At 42.1% G+C, this 24984-nt stretch overlaps 1 protein-coding gene across 2 annotated transcripts in view; it reads left to right on the forward strand.

Annotated features, from left to right (window-relative positions):
* The window catches only part of RNLS (renalase, FAD dependent amine oxidase), a 1470556-nt gene that overhangs the window by 220710 nt on the left and 1224862 nt on the right, over positions 1–24984 (forward strand). For both annotated transcript variants that reach the window (XM_044056304.1, XM_044056303.1), the window contains exon 2: positions 7374–7479. In XM_044056304.1, the coding sequence (XP_043912239.1) occupies positions 7382–7479 (98 nt within the window). In that variant the 5' untranslated portion in view covers positions 7374–7381. The remainder of the gene's footprint in view (positions 1–7373; positions 7480–24984) is intronic.

The following is a 24984-nucleotide window of genomic DNA, read 5'->3' on the forward strand; positions in this document are numbered from 1 at the left end:
TCTGAAACCACAGAATGGTTTAAGGATTACGTTGATAATGTAAAGGGTGTAACACTGTCAGTGGTTAAAGCACACTGCTGCTTCATTCCTTTGTCAGGTTAGTGTTATTCCTAGATCAAACGACCAACTGTTTATAACCTGTTTCATACTGAAGTGGATATTTATAGAAAATAAAGACTGAATGTGATAACATTACCATTCAGAGCTATGTTGATGCATATACTGAAAAAAGAATATTTATAAGTTTTTTCATACTGTGAAGATTGGGGAAAGATGGGCAAAGGCTGCCAGCCTAGTCAAATAGAATTTGATACATGATACTGTCAATTGTAAATATAAATGTAAAATACGGGCTTGTTTCTTAAATGAAAGAAAACACTGTAAAATGTGAACTTTAAGATTGTAGCAACATTGCCATCTGCTGTAAGGAAAACTAAGCCAAGCATTTCAAATGTTCTTTGAAATTAAAATTATGTCTTGTAGGTTCTTTCATCTGTAGAGCTCTGAGTCATTTTGTTTGGGCTATCACATTATTTCTTTTATTTTAACTTAAGGAATAATTACTAGAGTGTACATGTAAAATGTCTTTTATTGTTGTAGTTTCCTGAGCAGGTGTTAACTTGCAAATAATGCAGTTTGTTAGCCTGGGAACTCCAGACTAAGTGTCAAAATGATGTAATGTGCATACTGGGAAAACCTAAGTGTCAAAATGATGTAATTTGTGAGGGCTTAGCAAAGAAGTTTGTTAGTGAGTTTAAAAACTATTGTTCAGAGAGAGACTGAGAGCATTTTGATATTGATATCCCACTTATCAGCACTCTGCCTGTTGTCTTATGTAAGTAGTGTCTTAGAAGTATGTTTTCTTGTAGTATAGCTAGGAACTTAGAAGAAAGTTCGACAAGTGTTTTTCTGTTATATCAGAACTTTCCTACTGTATTGTTTTACATTTCTGTGTGATCTCTGAACACTTGGATATCACTGTGGTGTAGTAGTATTGTCTTGTGTCTCTGATTATTTATTATTAAATATTTTGGAAAACTTTACCTGTGGCTAGTTCGTGTAGAGATAATCAAGCTCTAGAATACATTGCATATTTATAGAGTTTATTGTAATAAGCCACTCTAATAAGCCTTAGACTGAATAGTCACATTACCAATTTGATAATAATATTGCACAGTAATAATTGGAAACCTTTTTAAGGGTCTTTGGGTAGCTGATAAGTATTAGCTGATCGTGGCAGAAATTATTACTGTATAGTCTGGGTAAAGGGGCACAGCTGGAGAATCAGTGTCAGCCTTTCCCAGGAGTGTCTGTGAAGTTGTATAAATACTTATCTCAAAGTGTGTGTGTGGTGTGTCAGCTACCTGGGCAGGGACATGAAGGACTGGTGGGACAGAGAGGGTACTGGAGGTTAGCTTGCCATCTAGGCTGTGATCTGGACCCTATAGCTGTGCCAGTAGGGAGTCTTATTGGGGACCTGGAGAGCAAGGGAACAATTATCCCCAGACTGACTGTGATCTCTGTGTGCACTTAAGGGAAATTGTACTTTACTGTGTGTATTTTTTTATCTTTTTCTCTTATATGAGACACCGTCCCTGGTGTTAGTGGTGAGGATTGAGGCTCCTTTATTGCTGGTCCAGGGCATGGTCTTCACATTTCTGGTGGCAGTAGTTGGGATAAGATATCCTCATATTTGTTGTTCACAGTGGTTGGGATAAGATATCCTCACTTGTGGTTTGCAGTGGTGTGGGTAGAGTGAATCTTGTAGCTTATGTACAGTGATCTCTGAAGGTGTTTTGTACTGTGCATCAGCCATGCAGTGTATACTCAGATCACAATTGTTTTATTTCTTTTGTTAGCTTAGTTAGTCAGGGTGAGCAGGCAGCATGTCAGCAGAGGAGTATGGAAAGCTGACAAGGAGCCAGCTGATGGAGATGTGACAGGCTAGGGGACTGGTGCATGGAAACCTGACTAAGGCAGACCTGATTGCAGCCTTGGTTACAGCTGCATCAGAAAACGGCATCCAGGAGGAAGATCAGACTGGCAGTGGAGATACAATATCCTCGGAGAATGGACAGCTCAACCTTTCTGCAGTAGACTTAAAAATCCAGTTGGAGCTAAAGAGACTTGAGTTGGAGGCCAGACATTTGGAGATAGAAGCCAAAGAAAAGTAGCGTCAGAGGAAGCATGAGAGGGAAATGCAGACTCTTCGCCAGAGTCATGGAGGTAATGGGGAAGGGAGTAACTGGACCCCACAAGCACAACAGGTCAGTAAATCTCTTCCGCAATTTAAAGAGGGGGATTATTTTGATAGTTCCATTCACATGTTTGAAGGGGTAGGCAAACAGTGTAGTGTTGACCAAAGGCTCTGGGTACTGTTCCTGACCCCCTTACTCCATGGGAAAGCTGTTAACTTGTATATCACAAATGCCTGACTCAGTCTGTTTTGATTATACTGCTGTAAAAACATGTCTGTTAGAATGTTTTAAGCTAACACCTGAAATGTATAGGAAAAAGTTTCATGAGTATAGACGCAAGGCAGATGAAAATGTATATGAATATGTTGCTGAACTGAGCACTTATTTTCATAGCTGGGTTAGTGGATGTCAGGTCACTACCTTTGAAGGGCTGGCAGACTTTTTTGGTGAGGGAACAAGCCCTTAGCACCTTGCCTGAGGACATGAGGATCTGGTTAGCTGATAAACAATGTGCTACTTCTGATGAGTTGGGAAAGAAGGGAGACCTATACCTGGCCAGCAGAGCAGCACTGCACAGGAAGGGCACACCCAGTACTGCTCATGGGTCGAAAGGAACCCATGGTGGGCAGCACAGACTGCCCCAACAGAATCTGCCAGTAGTAGGGGAAGCCACTAGTCCAGGTACATGTCCAGGAGCTAGGGTTAAATGTTTTGAATGCAACCAGTGGGGCCATGTGGCATACAGATGTTTGCGGAGGCAGGGTGGGGAACCAAAGGTGAGGGAGCCAGTAAGTGGGAAAGACAAAATGCCAACAGTAGGTTGTCTTGAGACAACAGGGATATGGAACTACCATATTGCAGATGTCCTGACACGGAAGGATTTGGATGAGGCAATACTATGTACTTATGCAGTTATACGCAGTGAGGCTAGGAGACAAGCATGTGGGTCTGGTAGCCTGGGGGAGACCCAGACAAACTGCATACTTGCAGCCAGGACTGCTGAGGTGGTTACTTCAGGGAGTGAGCTATAAAAGTATATCCTAGTGGTAGTGGATTATGATACACGATACCCTGAGCAAGTGGCTTTTTCCTCCATTGAGGCAGAGAAGGTGGCAAATGCTTTGTTAGAGATTTTCAACAGGGTAGGTTTCCCAAAAGAAATACTGACTGACCGAGGTGCCAATTTCATGTCAGACCTGCTGGCTTGTCTGTGGAAGTCCTGTGGGTTGAAGCACATGAAGACCACCCCTACCATCCCCAGAATAATGGTCTTGTTGAAAGGTTAAACTCTACAATCAAGTCCATGCTACGGGCATTTGCAGATCAGTTTAAGAGGGAGTGGGATAAATATTTGACCCATCTGTTGTTTGCTTACAGAGAGGTTCCCCAGGAATCCACAGGTTTTTCACCCTTTGAGTTGCTGCATGGGCATAGGGTGAGGGGACCTCTAGATTTAATTCGAGATGAGTGGGAAGGTGAGTGCGAGTCTCACAAGGAGTCTGTTGTGGCATATGTCCTAAACCTCAGGATAAGGCTTAGGAAAATCATAGGCTTGGCCCAGGAGAATCTGACAGAAGGCAAACAACAGAAAAAGGTGTGGTATGAGAGGGATGCTCGAGCTAGAGAATATGCTGTGGGGTAGCAGGTAATGGTTCTCATTCCTGTCAGACACAACAAGCTGCAAGCAGCTTGGGAGGGACCCTACAAAGTGGTAAGAAAGGTAAGTGATGTTAATTACATGGTGGAAGTGCTAGGCAGATGGCTGGGGCACAAATTGTACCATGTTAACACGATGAAACCATACCATGATAGGGAGGCCCTTGTGATGAGCATTTGCAGTGGATTGCAGGAGGAGTCTGAGGGAGATCTGGGGACTGATCTCCTCAGTGAGGCTTGGGCTGACACCTCAGTGGAAGGGGTAGCAATATCCCAGCAGCTGTCTCCTACCCAGGTTCAAGAAATCTGAGCAGTGTTGCAGGAATTTGGGGACGTGTTCACTGGGAAACCAGGGTACACCCACCTGGTGCAGAACCAGGTGGATACAGGACCTCAAAGGCCTAACAGGCAGGCCCCTTATAGGGTGCCTGAGGGAGTCAAACAGACTCTGAGGGAAGAGGTACAGGAGATGTTGGAACGAGGGGTGATTCAAGAGTCCAACAGTCCCTGGGCGTCGCCAGTGGTGTTGGTGCCAAAGAAGGATAGCATCACCAGGTTCTGTGTGGATTACAGAAAATTAAATAGTCACACAGAGTCACATGCTTACCCCATGCCTAGGAGAGATGAGGCCCTAGAGCAGCTGAGTGGGGCTAAGTATCTTACAACCATCAATCTTACCAAGGGTTACTGGCAGGTGCCCCTGACTCCCAGTGCTAGAGAGAAGTCAGCCTTTGTGACTTTTTTTGGCTTGTATGAGTTTACAAAGATGCTCTTTGGGATGAAGAATGCCCCAGCGACTTTCCAGAGGCTGGTACATAATATCCTAGCAGGAGCAGGATGGTTTGCCCTTACTTAACTAGACAATATTGCCATCTACAGCCATTCCTGGCCAGAACACCTTCAGCATGTCAGGGAGGTGCTGGGCAGACTACAGAGGGCAGGGTTGACCATTAAGCCAAGCAAATGTCAGGTGGGTATGGCAGAGGTCTCCTACCTAGGACATAGGGTGGGGAGGGGTAAGATAAGGCCAGAACCTGCCAGAGTGGAAGCTATTCAGGCATGGCTTGCACCTGTTACCAAAAAGCAGTTGAGGGCATTCTTAGGGGACAGCAGGGTACTACAGAAAGTTCATTCCTAGTTATAGTACCATAGCTGCTCCCCTCCCAGACCTGACAAGGAAGAACAGGCCAGATAAGGTACTGCAGACTCCAGCATGTGAGCAGGCATTTCAGAAGCTTAGGGAGGATCCCCTATGTTAGCCAGTCCAGATTACTGCAAAGAATTTGTTGTGCAGGTGAATACTTCAAACCATGGGATGGGGGCTATACGTAGCCAGATTTCTTCATAGGGGGAAGAGCACCCAGTGGTTTATCTCAGTCGTAGGCTCCAACCCAGGGAGGAATGCTATGCAGCTGTAGAAAAGGAATGTCTAGCCATAGTGTGGGCACTGCAAAAACTTCAGCCTTATCTGTATGGAAGGAAATTCACTGTTATGACAGATCACAACCCTCTAACATGGTAAAACAGAGCCAGCCAGCAAAATGCCAAGTTGCTAAGATGGAGCCTGGGGTTCCAAGCATATGATATGTCAGTGCAGCACCGCAGTGGGATAGCAATGCTAATGCAGATGGGCTCTTAAGACAGGGAATGGGGTGAGGTACCCTCAGATAGACCTAACCCTCTCAAGCAGCATTTTTCAAGGGTCACTTAAAAAACTAGCTTGAGTTCTCCAGGGGGGAAAGATGTGATGTTTGGGGAAAGATGGGCAAGGGCTGCCAGCCTAGTCAAACAGAATTTGATACATAATTCTATCGATTGTAAATATAAATGTAAAATACAGGCTTGTTTCTTAAATGAAAGAAAACACTGTAAAATGTGAATTTGAAGACTGAAGCAACATTGCCTTCTGCTGTAAGGAAAACTAAGCCAAGCATTTCAAATATTCTTTGAAATTAAAATTTTGTCTTGAAGGTTCTTTCATCTGTAGAGCTCAGAGTCATTTGGTCTGGGCTATCACATTCTTTCTATTGTTTTAACTTAAGGAATAATTACTAGAGTGTACATGTGAAATGTTTTTTATTGTTGTAGTTTCCTAAGCAGGTGTTAGCTTGCTAAATAATGCATTGTTTGGCCTGGGAACTCCAGACTAAGTGTCAAAATGATGTAATATGTATACTTGGAAAACCTAAGTATCAAAATGATGTAATTTGGGAGGGCCTAAGAAAGATGTTTGTTAGTGAGTTTAAAAACTATTGTTCAGAGAGAGACTTAGAGCATTTTGATCTTGATATCCCACTTATCAGCACTCTGCCTGTTGTCTTATGTAAGTAGTGTCTTAGAAGTATGTTTTCTTGTAGTATAGCTAGGAACATAGAAGAAAGTTAGACAAGTGTTTTTCTGTTATATCAGAACTTTTCTGCTTTATTATTTTAAGTTTCTCTGTGATCTCTGAACTCTTAGATATCACTGTGGTGTAGTAGTATTGTCTTGTGTTTCAGATTATGTATTATTAAATATTTTGGAAACCTTTACCTGTGGCTGGTTTGTGCAGAGATAAGTAAGCTCTAGAGTACATTGCATATTTATATAGTTTATTGTAATAAGCCACTCTAATAAGCCTTAGACTGAATAGTCACATTACCAGTTGGATAATAATATTGTATGGTAATAATTGGGACCCTTTTAAGGGCCTTTGTGTAGCTGATAAGTATTAGCTGGTGGTGGCAGAAATTACTACCGTATAGTTTGGGTAAAGGGGCACAGCTGGAGAATCTGTGTCAGCCTTTCCAGGGAGTGTCTGTGAAGTTGTATAAATACTTATCTCAAAGTGTGTGTGGTGTGCCAGCTACCTGGGCAGGGACACAAAGCACTGGTGAGACAGAGAGGGTACTGGATTTTAGCTTGCCATCTAGGCTGAGATCTGGACCCTATAGCTGTGCCAGTGGCGAGTCTTATTGAGGACCTGTTGAGCAAGGGAGCAACCAGCTCCAGACTGACTGTGATCTCTTTGTGCACTTAAGGGAAATTGTACTTTACTGTGTGTATTTGTTATCCTTTCCTCATATATGAGATGCCCTCCCTGGTGTTAGTGGTGAGGATTGAGGCTCCTTGATTGCTGGGCCAGGGCACTGTCGTCACACATACCCTTGTATTTTGTTCTTAAAGTTCACAGAACTGTGGATGATTTTATGAAGCCATTAACTCCCTACCCACAAAAGAGGTCATATGGACTGTGATGTTCAAAGACTTTCAGAAAAACTCATTTGTACACAAAGTTTGTCAAGGTTGTGAATCTTCCACCTCTGTGCACATCGGTATTTTTGTTTAAATGTGACATTTCTATATTAATTTTCCATTTTAATGTTTTTGTTTAGTCTCTCTGTCGCTTGCCTGTCTTTCTCCAGGATGCAATCAATGTGTATTTTGTAATAATGACAGACTACTGATAGCATTTTTTGTTTTCTTTTTATGAATGCAGAAATCCTTCATCAATTAAAAATATTTTCTTTGTATTTTAAGGTGGCAGAATGTCTACTACCAGGAGTCCTCGTGATCCTAAATGTACAGCTGATCTGGGAGCAGAGTATGTTACAGCTACTCCACACTATGCCAAAAAACATAAGAGGTGAGGAGTCATTACAAGTCCTTTTGTTCTGGACTGATGCTTGTAAAACCTGTTGCAAATGATTCTTGGTCTTTGCATGTGCCATAACATTTGAATATGATGCAACTGCAGATTAGATCTTATTTATGTGGCTCATTAGGAAAACTATTTAGGTTGTATCTTATATCAATAAAAACAGTGACATTGAAATCATTTTTCTAGAACATTACTGTAAGACTGAAAGTCACTTTTAGTGTTGATCATTCTACAGAAAAAGGAGAAAGGAGGTTTATGTAAAAATGTTGTGAAGTATAAGGTTTTCATGAATACAATGCTGTTGTGGTGCTCTGGACTGAAGTTTTATATCACTAATTTGAACTGAACTAGTCTATCTCTAGAATGAAGTTTAATGCTGCTATGAACTAGAATTCTCTGCTAGCTTAAAAAATTAGACTAAAAGTCAAAGCTAGTTTTGGGCACATCTGTGACATGCTATGAATTAATCTACATTTTGTAAGTTCTATTGAATATGTATTAAAATGAAAAAAAAAAAAACAAGCATGCAACTGCAAAATTGAACACCTCCTGCTGAGGAATATTCAGTATGTCTTCTTTCAAGAATTTAACATGCATAATTTATGGGCAAGCCATTTAACTAAATAAACTTGAAGTTTTCACATTTTGCTTGGAAGGCAGTTTTTTATGAAGAAAACCTATTAACATTTTGAAATAAGTCCATGTTCTGTAAGCCTACTTTAGGTTGTAGAAACTTGCCAGTATTTTGTGTGCAGTAACTTCTGATCTAGATCTTCAGTGTGCATGCTTCATGTGTCTTCCTGGTGTGTGAACCTGTGCATACATTTATGTGTCTTCCTCATACCTCTCAACTTCTTAGAGCAAGAAATCTGGACAAAGCCATAAATAAAAGTGGGACAAAGGCCCAAAAATAGGCACAATTTTTAAATACTGCTCACAGAAGCTTAGAAAGTTGATAGAATAACAGGTATCACATTCACGCAAATTATCTGAATGGTATGAATTCTGAAACGCAATTGTTTGTCATTATTTTCTAACTTCAGTCTTTAATGATTTGCCAATAATTTGTAGAAAACCACAATTTTATGAAAAACGGACCAAAACTTTGAGGCAAATCTGTACAGTTGAGAGGTATGCCTTCCTCATGTGTGAACCTGTGCATACATTGTGTCTTCCTCATGTGTCAACATACCAGCAGTGCTTACCCCTTCATTTCTGCAAAATACCCCCTCCCAAACAAAAAGAACACTAACATTGTTTTGGGGGTTAAAACATCCAGTCAGTGTGGTCTGGATCTAAAAACGGCTTAAATGTTATCAACAGGAAGTGAACAAAAAACAAGTTTATTGTACATTTCAGGTTGTAATATTTCAGACTGAAAAACTTATGAGAGAACATTCACTAAATAAAATCCAGTCATCTCTGTTGATTTTCAGTATTTTTGCCTCAAGTTTTCATCATAATTTATTTAATTTTTGATTTATTTATTAAAAAGGTAAGACCACTAGGCACAAATGTTTGTTGTAGGGGAAGCTATGGATCACTTTCTGATTAAATGACTTCCTATAAGTTAATACAGGCTGTATGAAGACATTCTGGGAATCAGAACCAGCACGACAGTGTGAACCTCAGTAACAGCTGCAAACTTTTACCCTCTGAGATAAACTACCTGGTACACAATGACCTTCTAATGAAGAAAAATAGTCAGATGCCTTACAAAGGCTATGGCATTTCTTTTCAGTCTGAGAGCATCTGGACACATTTTTGGAGCAGCATTATAGACACTCAACACCAAAGGTGGATTACTACACTAAACTGAAAAAGTTACATAAGAGCATATAGATAATGAACACTATGAAACATATGTTAGGAAAAAATTTAAATGAAACAGAGAGGAAGAGCTGAAAGAGGAGCAGCAAAACTGCTATTTCAAATAATTCCAGCAGTGTAACAAAATTATTACACAGAAAATCCATGAAAGAGCACCATTCTGACATATCAAATGTGAAATCTGTGAAACCCAGATACAGATAAATGAAAATGATGTGCCATAACATACGATATATATACAAACACTGGCATACATACTGTATAAAAAGTAAGCAGATTACAAATGTTAAATGTTTGCAGAAAGCAAAAATAGTAGAAACAGGTGAGGAAATGAAAAAAACAGTCAACATGAGCACAGAGCAGCCATTACTTGTCCATAGACAATACTGCAAATCAGGCACAATACTCTGACATATAGAGTCATAAACTACATGTACAAAACTTTGTAACAAATTCAGTGGTACGTTGGACAGAAACCAAAGCTAGAACAAGAATGATGAAAGTCCAGTAAATTAAATAAGTAAGGTACATATCAGCTCATTGACAACAGTGCCATCAATAGCCAAACAGTTGATAAAAAGCAGGCTGACATTTAAGATCATCGAGATATCTACATGCAAATAACTACCCTTAAAACGAACTAAACAAAAGTAATTTTGTATGTCAAAAGCACAAAGCAATCTCCCACTACTTGCGTAAACTAACTCTGAGATTGCACACCCTTGCGGCTAAGAGAATGTAGTTATTTGTTTATTGACTAAGACCTTTTTCAACCACAACCCAGAAGTAAAGCACAGATGAGACTTGAACCTCAGCACTGAAATAAATAGGACATGCTGGAGGGACAGATTCATAACCCAGAGCCTCCCTTCACTCTGGAATAAAATCCCAGTCCAGGTTAGGCAGAGTCCCTCATTGACTCTCTTCAAGAGGAATCTTGATGAGTGGATGGGAGATCATAGGTTTACCCCAGGTATCACTTCTGTGTCACTGTTAGACAGAGGCACAGTATACTAACCTCAAAAAAGGGCATAGCAAAATTAATTTAAAATGGGTGGCGAAAGCCAAACACACTCTGGCTAGGCTTATAAATGCCCTAGGGCAGATAGCCTAGTATGAACCTATGAACCTATGTAATACAGGAAAATACAAGAGTAGCAATTTTCAGGTTATTGCAGACAGCCAAGTAATTCTCCATATCCTCAGGATTACACAGCCTAATATTTCAGTATTCACATAAACACAAAAAGAAACTTTCAGTGAAACCATGCTTTGACTGTTTTTCATTGAGCTAAGTACTTTCAGTGACTTAGATTATCAAATACATGTATGTATGTATATATATATATATATATATATATATATATATATATATATATATGTGTGTGTGTGTGTATAAAACAGTCAAGTTATATGCAGTACTGTATAACTAGGAGTAAACAACAGCAGTGCAAAAACAATGGCCACCATGTAGTTCAGAGGACATCAAGAAGAGAAACAGAGTCAAACGGAGGATGGCTGCTACTGCCAGAATGTGATCTTGAAGATTCAAAGTTATGGTGAGAACCTCAACTAATACTTGTATTCGCTATACATTTCTGCCATTTTCATACATTCTTAACTATTGGGTAAAACTTGAGTGGAAGGCGGCAACTGTGGTTTTCATTGTCTTCATTGTCCCGTTTTGGTTTAATCAGATTTTACTCATTTTACTGAATAGGCAGCTGCTGATTAACATGTGAGTTTTCTTTCTGCTTCATGAAGATTTTCTTTCCCCGAATTAGCTTACCTTTCTATGAATTTTTAGGCTCTCATATCAGCCTGACTTTTGGGAACTTAAGTTGCCAATTCTCTTCTCATCCCCCTCTCTAACTTTTATCACACTGGTTTTAAATATTTTTGTACCCTAAAACAGTATTCCTTGCTGTTACAAAGGAAAACTCACTTCTTTTTCTGTTGCTACTTTCCGGAATCTCCTCCAACCCACTCCATTCGCCCTCGCTGAGCTCAGGCTCACTCTGCACCCCTACCCTACCTCCATTCCCACCCACCCCACTTCCATTTGATTTATACTCTATACCCTTTTACCAGTCCCCTCTCCACCTCCCAACTTCCTCCATCCTCCAATCATCCATCACTTCTGCTATACATCTAACAACACCCTCCACCTCCCAACTTCCTCCAAGCTCCTCCACTCACCAATCACTTTCTCCATAGTTCTAACAACCTCCATCCCACTCTAGACCATATCTCATAACCCCTACCACTAGTCTTAATTAACCCTAGAATCTATCTCAAACCCAAAGTCTTTTTCAACAATATGTCTACCTTGCAGCCATATATCTCCCACAGCTTACTTCTTATGATCTTCGCTACCTTCATCCTCTACCTTACCTACACAGCCACCACTTATTAATGTACCCTCTCACTCAGATCTTGAACACCTACTTCTGTCTATCCCTTATCCACTATCTCTACCCCCACACCTTTCATATAGCCCCACCACTATTTTCACACTCTACCACTACCTTGTACCAAATTAAGATATCATTCATGCCTACATTCACCCTCAAAATGAAATCAGAATGCTACCAGCAACAAAATGCCCTTACTTATCTCAGACTACTCATATTAAATCTATTACCATCACATGACATTCATCCAAATCCAGGGCCTAATCCTTGCATCTTTCTCCCCTCAAACCCACAACTCTCTACAACTCACTTTTCTTCTAAGACTCTGACATGTTCATCCACCAAAAGTCTATTCTATCTATTACATTCAAAGTATCATAAACAAAATCTTATCTTTACATGCCTGGATCTCCTTACACCCCTGACATCCTCTGCCTCACTGAAACTTGGCTTAAGCTTCATACATCTGATACTGAAATACTTCCACCAGGTTATAATATCCTCCCCCATGATCATCTTAAGAAAGGTGGAGGTGTTGCTATTCTTTACTCTGACCATCTCACTCTTCAACCTCTTTCAAATCACTACCTCTGACTTCCATCCAGCCAAAATTCTCATTGTCAACTGCCAATTAAACAATCACAAAAATACAGCTGTTGCCTCCATTTACTTTCCCCCAGGTAACAATATCCCTACCCTTGAACTGTTTCTCTCTTGGATCTCACAAACCATCTCTTACGAAACCATTATCTTAGGTGATGTTAACATTGACTGGAAAGCCCTTGACACGGATTTCCCTAGTATATCCATTAACCTCTTTGGTTTCTCCCAACTAATTGGCACTCCTACCCGCCTAAATAAATCCACTGACCTCAGATCCTTTGTAGATTGGGTTCTTACCTCTAATCCTAATCTATATCACAACCCTTCTACTTTATGTGATACCCTAAGTGGTCTTCATCCCAACTTCATACTTAGACACTTTCCTCAACTATGTAATCCCCAGAAATACAAAGTATGCCACAACATCTCCAATTTCAAAACTGAAACTTTCAACCAACAACTCTCTTCAATTAGCTGGTCTTTCCTTCACAACCTCACCCTAGAGGAAGCTGTACTCACATTCAGTAATATTTTTCTAGGCACACACTCAACTCCCTGGCTTCCACCAGAAAACTAAGAATAAAAATACATTATGTCCCCTGGCTAACATAAGCCTCCCAAACCTTCATGAATAAGAGAGATTGTGCATGGAAAAAATCCAAATCCCTCACTGATCTTCATTTCTAAAGAGAGCTCCATAACTTAACCAACAAAAGGTAACCCTTGACAAACAAAACTTTTTTCACAAACCACTCAACAACCCCACTCCAACCCCCAAAAATTCTGGCACTCAGTCAATAAGCAGCTACATCCTGGAATCCCATCTTCTCCGAACCCCTGCCCTACTAGCTGGGACACTGCTACCTTCCTAAATGCCTTCTTCATAGACACAATCTTACTAAAAATGGCAATATCACTCAACCCACATTCTCTACACCTACTACATCTTGTGCATTTTCTCTTAAACCCATCCCCATATCCTATATTAAAGCTCTTCTGAGCAAACTTAAAACTTGCTCCACATCAGTAGACAATCTTCCCCCTGAATTCTTCAATATTTCTGCCAACTCTATCATTTTTCCTATCTCTATTTTGCTCCATAAATTCATTAAGGAAAACATTGTGCCTAACATATGGAAAACAATTATACATCACTCCCTTGCATAAAGGTGAAAACTCAACTGACCCCTCTAACATCAGGCCAATTGCCATCTTATCTCCTCTGTCTAAAAATCTAGAAAAATGCATCCATAAACAGCTTCTTGACTATCTTCTAAAAGAAAATCTTCTCACACCCACAGACCATGGTGTCTGGCCCAAACATAGTATTGCCACTGCTCTGATATCCCTCTTAGATACTATTGCAAATTTTTGTGATAAAAATAAGTTAGTTTCCTGCTTACTTATTTATCTTCCAAAACCCTTCAATACAGTATCCCACAGATTGCTTCTATCTAAACTAACTTCACTAAACCTCTCTAACTCCACCTTATCCTTTTTCTCAAGATACCTCTCCAATAGATTCCAGGCAGTGAAATTGCAATCAAACTTCTCTTCTTTCCTACCTGTTGAAACAGGGGTACCACAAGGCTCTGCCCTGGGTTCACTACTTTTTAACATCTTTATTAATGACCTCATCTCCTCTTGCCCACTCTTTACCACTGCCCAATATGCTGAAAACTCTGCAGTCATCCCCTGCTCTGACATCACTCACCTCCATACCCTCACCCAAGAGTCCCTTCATGCAGTCAAAAGATGGCTTAGATCCAACCAACTACTACTAAACCCAAAGAAAACTAAACTTCTCCTGTTCCTCCCTACTACTCTCCAACACAACAGAGCCACCTTTACTGTCTCATCCCTCAACAGTACAACCATCTACACTGAAACTCATACTAAACTTCTAGGTGTTCTTATCAATGACCAACTAAAATTTGATCTCCACACTCGGCAGTGCATTAAAAATACACATCAAAAGCTTTGCCTGCTATACAGGCACAAAAAATTCCTCATGAGTGATTCAAGACTCTTCCTTTCACAAGCTTTCCTTCTTCCTACACTTATTTAAGCAGCCCTGATACAAATCTCCAATCCAGTCTTCTGTCCAAACTTGAACTCATCTACAATAAAATTGCAAGATTTGCCTCTAACCAACATTATCTTACCCACCACTGTATTGTTCTAAAACATGTACAGTGACTGGAATTTCACCACTAAATTCTACTTCTCCAGCTTCTCATGGCACATACTGTCCTTCATGAACCCTCCTCATGCCCCTCTCTCTCAACTCTAATCCAACCTTACACTTAACAGCACCTACTTGAAGTCTATAAGCCTAATAAAATATTGGCAAACTCCTTTACAGTTACTCCTTAGCTAAATACCTGGAATAAGCTACGTTCAACTGTCAGCTCTATGACTAACCCAAAGTCCTTTAAAACAACCTTGAAGGAAGACCAACATAGATATTGGACCTGCCTGTGTAATGACCCTACTTAACATAACGTCCATACTTCGTCTTCCTCTTCAAACCATTTGAAGATCTCTTCCCACCTTACAACTTTGCTACCTGTCTCTTTCACTTCTCCCTGCTGCTTCTATATACTTTGCTAACAGTTTTGGTGCTCCCTAATATTATGCTAACATTTTTCTGGTGATACTCTCAGTTTATGCATCTGATGTCTGGCTACTGGCCTTTTTCATGGTTTGTAATCCCTTTACAAATTATATGCCTGTAATCTTTTGCATCTCATATAAGCTTCCACTTGCCTAGGACCTTTTATGATATTTTTCTACATTATATGTACAAAACTGATAGTACTCTAAGATGTATATATTTTACTCCATTTTTGTTTTTGAATGCTGTTACATGTATGTTTTCTCTGACAGATTTTTGAATGCTCTGCTTAGTTTAGATACATGCTACTCTTCCGTATATTTTTTCAAATGTAATTGATCTTTTCCCTCTTGTTTTTCTATTTGGAGCTTTTCTCCTTGGGTCTCTGCTGAAAAAGGGCTATTACCTAGTCAGACTAACACGGTCAATAAATGTCAAATAAATAAATAAAGGTAGTAATGCAATATTTATCTAGCGTAGTTTACTGAAATCTTGTTAACACCTTTTGTACCAAATAAACTTTCTGAAATTAAACCAAAAGCCATACTGACTACTTGTCTATTTTGCATTGCCTTTTGTGTTGAAGTCAGCAACTCTCAATAAAATAAGGAGTAACACTGATTCTCAAGGTAAAGTCCAGAAATTTGCTTCTTCTTCAGCAAGAGACAAGAATTATATCCACATAATGCAAGTGCTGTCAGAGCTTTATCCTATCAAGATCCACTGGATTCCCTTTTTCAAGAAATCCAGGTCTCTCCATGAAAACTCCACAAATGTTTCTTCTTTACTACAGGTTCACCACCCAAAATCTGTATTGCAAGCAAACAATGCCCTTCCGCAGTCAACTTCTATGAATCTGTACTTTTAATTCTCTTTGTGTGTGTCTATATATATATATATATATATATATATATATATATACATATTGTGCACGATTGATCTAATTTAATGTTGAATTGAAAACACTGTCAAAAAAGTTTGAACATGCACAATACTGAAAACAAAAAATATTGAATGAAATAATATCAAGCAAGGACAACTATTTCTCCTCCTGATATTAATACTAAAACCTCCCATAAAACTTGCTTCAATTTTGTCTGAATAGTGGTAGTGTTATGGGAAGATTTTTATGAAAGTAAGCTGTAGGGTTAGGGTTGGAGGAAGGGGCAACGTTAGCTTCTAGATTAGTAACTATTACTAAAGAGGGCAGGGGAGCTCCAAATCTTGACTTGACTTTCTCATAACTTCTCTTGACTTATCATAAGTCTAGCACTTGCTCCTAAAACCTTTCTTTTAAGTGAAGCACCCTTAAACTAACGTAAGCACTACATCTACCTACAACCCGTGCTAATACCCACTTCCCTTCAAAGTCCTCTCTCTGACCCAGTTACACATCACCCCCTTATACTATTCTGGCATGTCGAGTGGTATATTACTGACATCCTCTCCAGTTCAGTTGGTTAATCTGGGAATCCTGAGACAATGTTAAAATTGTCTCATGTACAGAGACAACCCTCTCCTCCTCCCAACAAACACAAACACGTGTGAGAGATGCAACTATATAGCCAAACTGGAGGCTGAACTCTCTCAACACAGGACTAGCAAGACCAGACAGGAGGAGAAGGTAACCACACACACAACAAACCCAGTCTCACATAAACCAACCACAACTGCAAACCAAACACATAGTAACACAAAGACATACTTGGAGGCTCTAATAAAAAACTTACCAAAACAACAGGGGCTCCCAAAGCAGACATCGAAGAAAACACCACCTCAAAACTCTGCACAAGCAACACATAGTACACAAAGTCAGTGTGCCAAACAATCACAGCCCTTAAGGTGAAACACCATGCCTGATACACTAGTAATAGGTGACTCTATAGTCAGACACACTGACGTCCCGCTTACCAGGCTGAACAAAGAGAGGGTAACAGTGAGCTGCCTGTCGGGAGCCAGGATCCACCACATAACACAAGCTCTCAGGTCACTCCAAAGCAAGTACAAATATGACTCCATCATTGTCCATGCCGGTGTGAATGACCTGAGACGTACCTCCTTGGACTACATGAAAAGAGACATAGAGGAGCTCTCTGATTATGTAGCCCAGGCCGGTATGACCCTGACCCTGAGCAGCATCTTACCCTCACCAAGACTGATGCCACAATACAAAGACAAGATGATCAGCTTTAATAATTGGCTCAATTACTGGTGTCATTCTAGGGGGATCCAATGTCTGTCTGCTTGGGATGACATGCTGGACAAGCCACGCTGCTTCGCAAGGGACAGCTTGCACCTGTCACCACTGGGCTTCCGGATATTGGCTAAGGCTCTTGCCACCCCCATAGTGCCTTTTTTAGGCAAGGCTCAAAAGACAAACCCACCACCTTAGAAAACAATAAAGGAAAAAAACTAAGGGTAATGCTGCTCAATGCCAGAAGTCTAAATCTCAAGATGCAGGCTCTCGAAGCACTCCTCAGTATGGAGAACATCGATGTCTGTGCAGTAACTGAAACCTGGTTCAAGGCTCCTGAGAGCACCCCAGCCCTACCAGGTTATACCTCGTATCATGCATTATGGCCCCAAAACCTGGGCTGAACCACAAAAGGAGGGGGAGTGTCCATATTCATTAAAGACACCCACACCTCCAGGTTAGTGGCAATGCACGAAGCATCGGAGACCATCCATGTGCAACTAACCATAGACTAAACTGCTATACAACTTGTAGCATGCTACAGACCACCCTTGTAATCTCAGGAACTCCATTCAGCCTTCCTGAAGACACTGGAGGATATGAATGTCTCACCAAATACCATCATATTGGGAGACTTCAACTACCCAAACATAGACTGGGTGCATTACTCAAGCCCCAACACCCTAGCCCAAAGGTTCCTGGAATTCATCAACTCAAATGCGATGGAACAACTAATCACCTCCCCCACAAGGGGAAATAATATACTTGACCTGATCATCACAAACATGGGGACAAAATGCTCAACACCGGAAGTGTGAGATCAGACCATAAATTAATAACCCTAGATATTCATATCCCACCTCCACCCCCAGCACAAAAGACCACAGTGAGAAACTTCTCAAAAACCGACTTTACACTCCTTAGGACTGAAATGGTATCCTTCAAGCCCCCTGGGCCAGTGAAAACCACATCCCACACTGCTGAATCCTTCACAAATGCTTTCTACGGGCATCTCCAAGAATGCATGGATCTTGCAATCCCAAATAAAACCAAGACCCTTTCCACCAAAGGCAGGCATCCTTTCTGGTGGACCCCAGCCATAAACAAACTTTATAACAAGAGAGGGAAGCTACTGCAAGACAGAGCAAAATCCCATAAAGGGAAGGCATCCCTGATCAGCACTAGCAAAAAACTATGTTCGCTAATAAAATCATCAAAGGCCAACTTCGAGAGAAAAATTGCTAAGGACACTAAAGATAATCACAAGGCCTTCTTCAGTTATGTTAGAAACCTGGGCGGAAACCCTCAGATATGCACAGAGTTAGTTCATAATGGCAAAAAATACACTGAACCCACAGATATTGACAACATACTGGCAGACAGGTTCAGTGCAAATTTCTCCCCTCCCTCTCCCCCAAAAGACGAAATAAATATCTCAGCTGAATGCAACCTCCCTGAAATCTCAGATGTCCAGGTGAGAGCTGCCTTCAGCAAAGCTAAAAATACAGCATCCATGGGACCTGACGGTGTCCCGGGTTGCGTGCTACGTGAACTCCTAGAGGAGCTAAACCTGCACATAAGAACACTGTTTAATCTTAGCCTTGCTACAGGATACGTCCCTGAACACTGGCGTACAGCTACAGTGGTCCCACTCAACAAAGGTGGCACCTCTACGGACCCAGGAAACTACCGCCCCATAAGCTTGACCAGCCTGGTCTGCAAAGCTATGGAAAGGATCATTATGGAACTCATAAACAAAGACATCGGGGACCTACAGACAATTGACCCTACCCAGTTCGGCTTTGTAAAAGGCAGATCCTGTCTTTTAAACCTGGTGGACTTTTTTGAAACAGTCACTAGAGCCATCGATGAAGGCAAAGCAGTTCATACAGCCTACCTGGATCTGGCAAAAGCCTTCAACACAATACCCCACTCAGGCATCATAGACAAGCTCAACAGCTTAAATGTAAACCCGTTTGTCACAAGATGGGTTGCAAACTGGCTAAAGGACAGAACCCACAAAGTCAGAATAGCTGGAGCTATGTCAGACTCCAAGCCAATCACAAGTGGAGTCCCACAGGGCTCTGTCTTGGGACCCCTCTTGTTTGGCATTTATTTCTCAGATGTGCAGGCAAACATAGGGGGGTTGTGGCTGACAAAGTTCGCAGACAACTGCAAACTAGGCGTCATAGTTGACACACCAGCTGACACATGCATCCTCCAGAAGGGCCTCACAGAAACAGACGACTGGTGCCAGAGTCATGGCCTTAAACTAAATGCCAAAAAATGTATAGTCATCCCCTTTGGAAAAAACAAAGTACCCACAAATTACCACATAGGTGGTAATCCATTAAGTACGGAAAAAGTAATCAGAGACCTGGGGACCCAAGTTGACAGTGACCTCTCATTTGACACCGACGTCACCAAAGTGGTTAGAAAGACCTTCTACCTTGCCCACCTTATCATGAAGGGATTCACATCCAGAGCAAAAAATGTCATTATGCCCTTATATTCCTCCCTTATCAGGCCTATGATTGAGTACAATGCCCCATTTGGTATGTACCTCACCCAGTACCTGCAGCAGCTGGAGAGACCCCAAAAGTACCTTACCAAGAGGATCAAGGGTCTCCAGCATATGTCATATGCTGCCAGACTGAAAAAGCTCCAGCTCTATTCAGTAGCATACCGCCTGCTCAGAGGTGATCTGTGCCTTACTTACAAGGCCATGTCCAATTCAGAATTAATGGACATGCTCCACCTCAAAAAATTCAAATCCATCAGAGCCACGAGAGCTAAAGATCTAAACCTCAGCACAAATATGAATAGAACATGCTGGAGGGACAGATTCATAACCCAGAGGCTTCCCACACTATGGAACAGGATACCTGTCCATGTTAGGCAGAGCCCCTCACTGACTCTCTTCAAGAGAAATCTGGACGAATGGATGGGTGATTGTAGGTTTACCCCAGGGGTCATCTCTGCGTCATTGCTAGATAGAGGCACAGTAAACTAAATTTAATTTAAATTGTACACTTTTGTATCATTACATGGGGTGGCGATAGCCACATACACTTTTGCTAGGCTTATAAATGCCCTAGGGCAGATAGCCTAGTACTATACTATGAAACTATGAAACTATGTAACCTTTCTATAAGTTCAACAGCCTTAGGCTCTGGGTAACTGTCAGTCTTTGAAATGCTGTTTGTCTTCCTAAAATCATTACAAAACCTGACTGTTCCGTCAGGCTTTGGGACTAATGCTATTGAGGCTATTCCATTTGCTTTTTGGGGCCTTTTTAACTCCATCTTTGGTATAGCCAGTAACTCATCTTGCACAGATAGCCTAGTACTATACTATGAAACTATGAAACCTTTCTATAAGTTCAACAGCCTTAGGCTCTGGGTAACTGTCAGTCTTTGAAATGCTGTTTGTCTTCCTAAAATCATTACAAAACCTGACTGTTCCGTCAGGCTTTGGGACTAATGCTATTGAGGCTATTCCATTTGCTTTTTGGGGCCTTTTTAACTCCATCTTTGGTATAGCCAGTAACTCATCTTGCACAGATTTTCTCAATGATGGTTTTAAGTTAATTTTTTCTCAGGGATAGTCTCTGTAAGGTGATGCGTCAGGTCTGCTCTGACAGCTAGCTTTGAAAACGTGTAATTGTTTTATAACAGAAGCTGTATTATTTCATGTTTTTGTGATTTAGATAGTGTGTTACCTACCTGAAGTGAGGTCAGCTTTTTTGTGTGCCTAACATATTAGTTTCTGTTATTAAGCTAACTACGGACAGCTGTGTTTCTTTGCACAGCTTCAAGACGTTAATATGGTATAACTTTTCTGGTTTTATCTTACTAATGTTTAACCCTATACTCTGTTTAATTATTCCATTGTTTCAAATGGACCCAGCCACATAGCCAAACATGTATTTTCTATGGAGGGGACCAATATTAGTATTTGGTCCCCGGGTCTGAATTCTGTAGTCCCTGCATTTTTATTATGCATTTAAAGTATGGCCATCTCTTTTTCCATTTGCAGCTTTGTAAAGGGCATAACTGCTGTCAAATTATCTTGTAAACTGGCAAGTGTTCTTTGACACTTTTAAATGGAGTTTCTCTTTTTACCAACTGTCTCTATTAATATCTAACAGTCCATGAGTGTGTCCAGCATACATAGTAATCCCAAAGGACTAGACCTGTTGAAGCTTGTGACATGTCTCTAATGGTAAACAGAAGGTATGGTATTAACTGGTCCAAGTTTTTACCATCTTCTCTTAATTTGTTTCACAGCATGGCTTTCATTGTGTTTCACTAACCCATTTGTGGATGGTACACAGTGTTTTTTTATCTGTTTCACTTTAAAGTATTGATATGATCGGTGCATTACTTAATGTAATTGGTATCCCCTGGTCAGTAAGTAAATAAATAAATAAAGGTAGTAATGCAATATTTATCCAGTGTAGTTTACTGAAATTTTAACAACTTTTGTACCAAATAAAGTCTTTCGGCTTTTCCCGGTTAGGGGTCGCCACAGCAGAACTCCCGTCTGCTAATGATTGGCAGTGGATTTTTATGGTGCCAAGTTGCCAGCCCGACTCCCAACCTTCAAAAAAGACACGCCCCTTCACGCACACACCTACCTGCATGTCTTTAATGCCACTTGACTGCGGGGAGGACATGTAGACTCCACACAAAATGCGCTCCAGCTGAGAATCGAACGGGAGCACCTCTTGCTGTGAGGCAACAACGCTAACCGCTGCACCACCATGGCTGTATAACTTTTGTACCAAATAAACTTTCTGAAATTAAACCAGTCAGGTCAGTAAGTATTTCCTCAGGTACCCCTACTCTGGTAAATAATAACAGTAGATGTTAAGTTGTCAATCTCGCCTTCATTCTTGCTGGATGGGTTCGGAGCCGATCCCCGGCTCCAACTCGGCCACTCTAAAAGCTCGAGAGCTAGTTCCACTGGCTCGAGGCTCCCCTATATCCCACAATGCTAGGCGGTAACTCCTCAGATCTCGTTTGCCGCTACAGCGATCGAGGTGCGTTCCTACCGGCTCAGGTTAGTTTTGGTAAAGAAACTAGTTTTTCTTAGCCTTTTTCCCCTTATTTTAAGTTAGTTTTTCTAAATAGTTATTGTGAAGTAGCCCATCCCATTCCCTGTTAATTCCCCCCCCTTTTTCCAAAAAACTATAGAAATTTTCCCTCGGGCCCTAGGCCCAGTCCCTCCCTTCCTAGTAGTGAGTGACTGCGTTTTGTAGGGATTTTATTTCTAATTACCTTTAACTTAATTTAAATTAGTTTAATTTATTTTTAAGTGTAATCGGTGTGTGTGGGTTTGTGTGGTTACACTTTCCCCTTAGATATGTCTAAGGAATCAAAGGTCTCAGGCTTTAAGAAGTGTGACTCGTGATGTCAGAAGATGTCTCTGACAGATGGTCACACTTCTTGTGTGTACTGCCTGGGACCTTTGCACCTGCAGGATTCATGTGCTGTTTGCCATGGCTTCAGCCCTAGAGTCCTGCAGGAGCGAAAAAATAAACTAATTTTAAGGGGTTTATTGAAACCTGAGGGTCCCTCAACTCAGTCATCGGGGAAACCCTCTAAGCCTTCCAGACCTTCGGCTCCAGCCTCTGAGCCGTCTTCTGGAGGTCCTAAGGCTATTCGAACATCGGCTCCGGCCGGAGCCGATGAATTTCGAATAAAAGCCCCTACGGTGTCCTCAGCTCCGGCCGGAGCCGAGGAAGACATAACTGAGTTGGCTCCGATCAAGTTGTCCGAACCGACATCTAGAAAAAGGTCCCGATCTCCATCTATCGGCTCCAGCATCACCTTTGCTGTCTGAACGGAGCCATAGATCCCACTCTTCTAGGTCTTCCAAGTTATCGGACCATGACCTTCAGAGAGTAGTGAGTCGACTTCTTAAGTCCGAGGCACTAGCCCAGATGCTTCAAAGTCCGACTCAACAGTCGAGAACGATTCCCATCACTCAAAATGTTCCTCCTCTGACTCTTTTGAGTTCGGAGCCGGGGTGGCTTGGACCCGAGACTGTGGTGGCATCGGAACCGATACCTTTGTCTTCGGTTCCGTCATCTGCTCCGATGTCTTCCTTGGAAGAATCTCGGCGCCGGACTTCCCTCGTCGGCTCCGAGGGGGCGTGTGGCATCGGACCCTTGTCCGACCCCGCTCTCCCTCTCGGTGCTTCGGCGCTGGTGAGTTCGGCTCTGACATCGGCCTCAAAGCCATCACTGTCGGTGCCGGGGGAGGTTTTCAGTTTTTCGGAACGGAGACCTCCGGCTCTGCCTGACAGGGGTGCCTTCAAGGTCATGAGGAGCGTGTTAGAACCAGGTTCAACTCCACAGTCGGCTCCTTCTGCCCTTCCCCCCATGGTGCCTCCGGTGATTTCTACTCACTCTCTCATCCCCGACCGTAAAGAGCCAGCTCCTCAAGTTTCCCCAGTGGGGATCTCCTCCTCTTCTGAGGCCTCTCCTGATCCTGTAGGAGAGCCCCCTAGGAAGAGGCAGTGCAAGAGGAAGCACATTGACTCCCCTGAGTCTGTCACCTCTGACACTGATTTAGAGGATTCTGAAGGTTCCCCTCGTTCCCCCTCTGAAGATGTCTCCTTTGCAGACATCCTTGAAATCTTAAAACAGAGGGGGAATTGGCCATCCCTCAACCCTTCAGAGGATGAATCAGTGTATCTTGAGGCGTTTGGCTCTTGCCCTTCCACCTCCTGGGTGTCCCCTCCCTTTGACCCCCTTATGCAAGTGGTAGCAAAGAAGGCTTGGGCGGCTCCTGATTCAGTGGAACCCACCCCCAGGAGACCATCAAAATTCATTATGGCCCCCAAGGACAAAGAATTTTTGACCAAAGGCATCTCTGTTGATGCTATGGTGGTGGCTGCGGCCACCAAGAAGGAGTTAGCTGATCCTTCAGTGCCTGTTCATCCTCCTAACAAAGAGTCTAGGTCGATGGACAGGTACGGGAAGCGGATGTTCTCATCAGCGACCTTTACTATGAGATCGCTGAATTACCTGTGTCATTTCACTCGTCTTCAGAGGGATCTGCTCAAGGAAGCGAGTGAAATGTTGAAGGACCCAACAGCTGCGGGTTTTCAGGATAGGATGAACTCTCAGCTGGCAACCCTTAATTCTGTAACTAACTCCTCCATGCGCCTCCTTTCATATGCGGCAGATGGAGCAAGTAGAGCGGCAGGTACAGGTGTAGCCTTGCGTAGGCACACCTGGATGTGGCTATGTAACTTTGCGGACCCTTTCAAGGCATCCTTCTCTAATTCCCCCTTTGATGGATCATCCCTCTTTGGTCCTCAAGTGAAGGAAACCCTGACTAGGTGCGAGACTGATGGCAAAACTCTCTCTGCCGTCGGAGTCCATTTTTCTACTCCTTCTAGACCTTACCCCAAAGGCCAGAAGGGGGGGGGGAAGATGTGGTTCCGCAAACAATCTCAAGGAGATTTGCCTGACTCACAGAGTCGATTCCCCTCTAAAGGCAGAGGGGGGAACAATAATGGTAGACGCCGTCCTAGAGGCAGAGGGGGCCCGCAGAATCAGGGCAGTCGAGAATCTTTTTCCGACAAGCCCTTTCAGCATCCCTGAGGTGTTGCCTGACTGTCCACCTTCGGAGGCAGTCGGGGGAAGGTTGTCGCTGTACCCAGAAGCCTGGCTATCCCTAACTCAAGACAAGTGGGTACAGTCTATCATTTCCGAAGGCTACAGAATCCCTTTCCTTCTCATTCTGAAGCAATCCAAAAAATCCCTTCCAGACGTTCCACCCAGTCAAAGGGAGCAAGCAGCTTTAGAAATTTCAAAG

This window comes from Protopterus annectens, chromosome 14.part0 (genome assembly GCF_019279795.1).
Source record: "Protopterus annectens isolate FY-2018-M chromosome 14.part0, PAN1.0, whole genome shotgun sequence".
In the NCBI taxonomy this organism is placed as follows: domain Eukaryota; kingdom Metazoa; phylum Chordata; order Ceratodontiformes; family Protopteridae; genus Protopterus; species Protopterus annectens.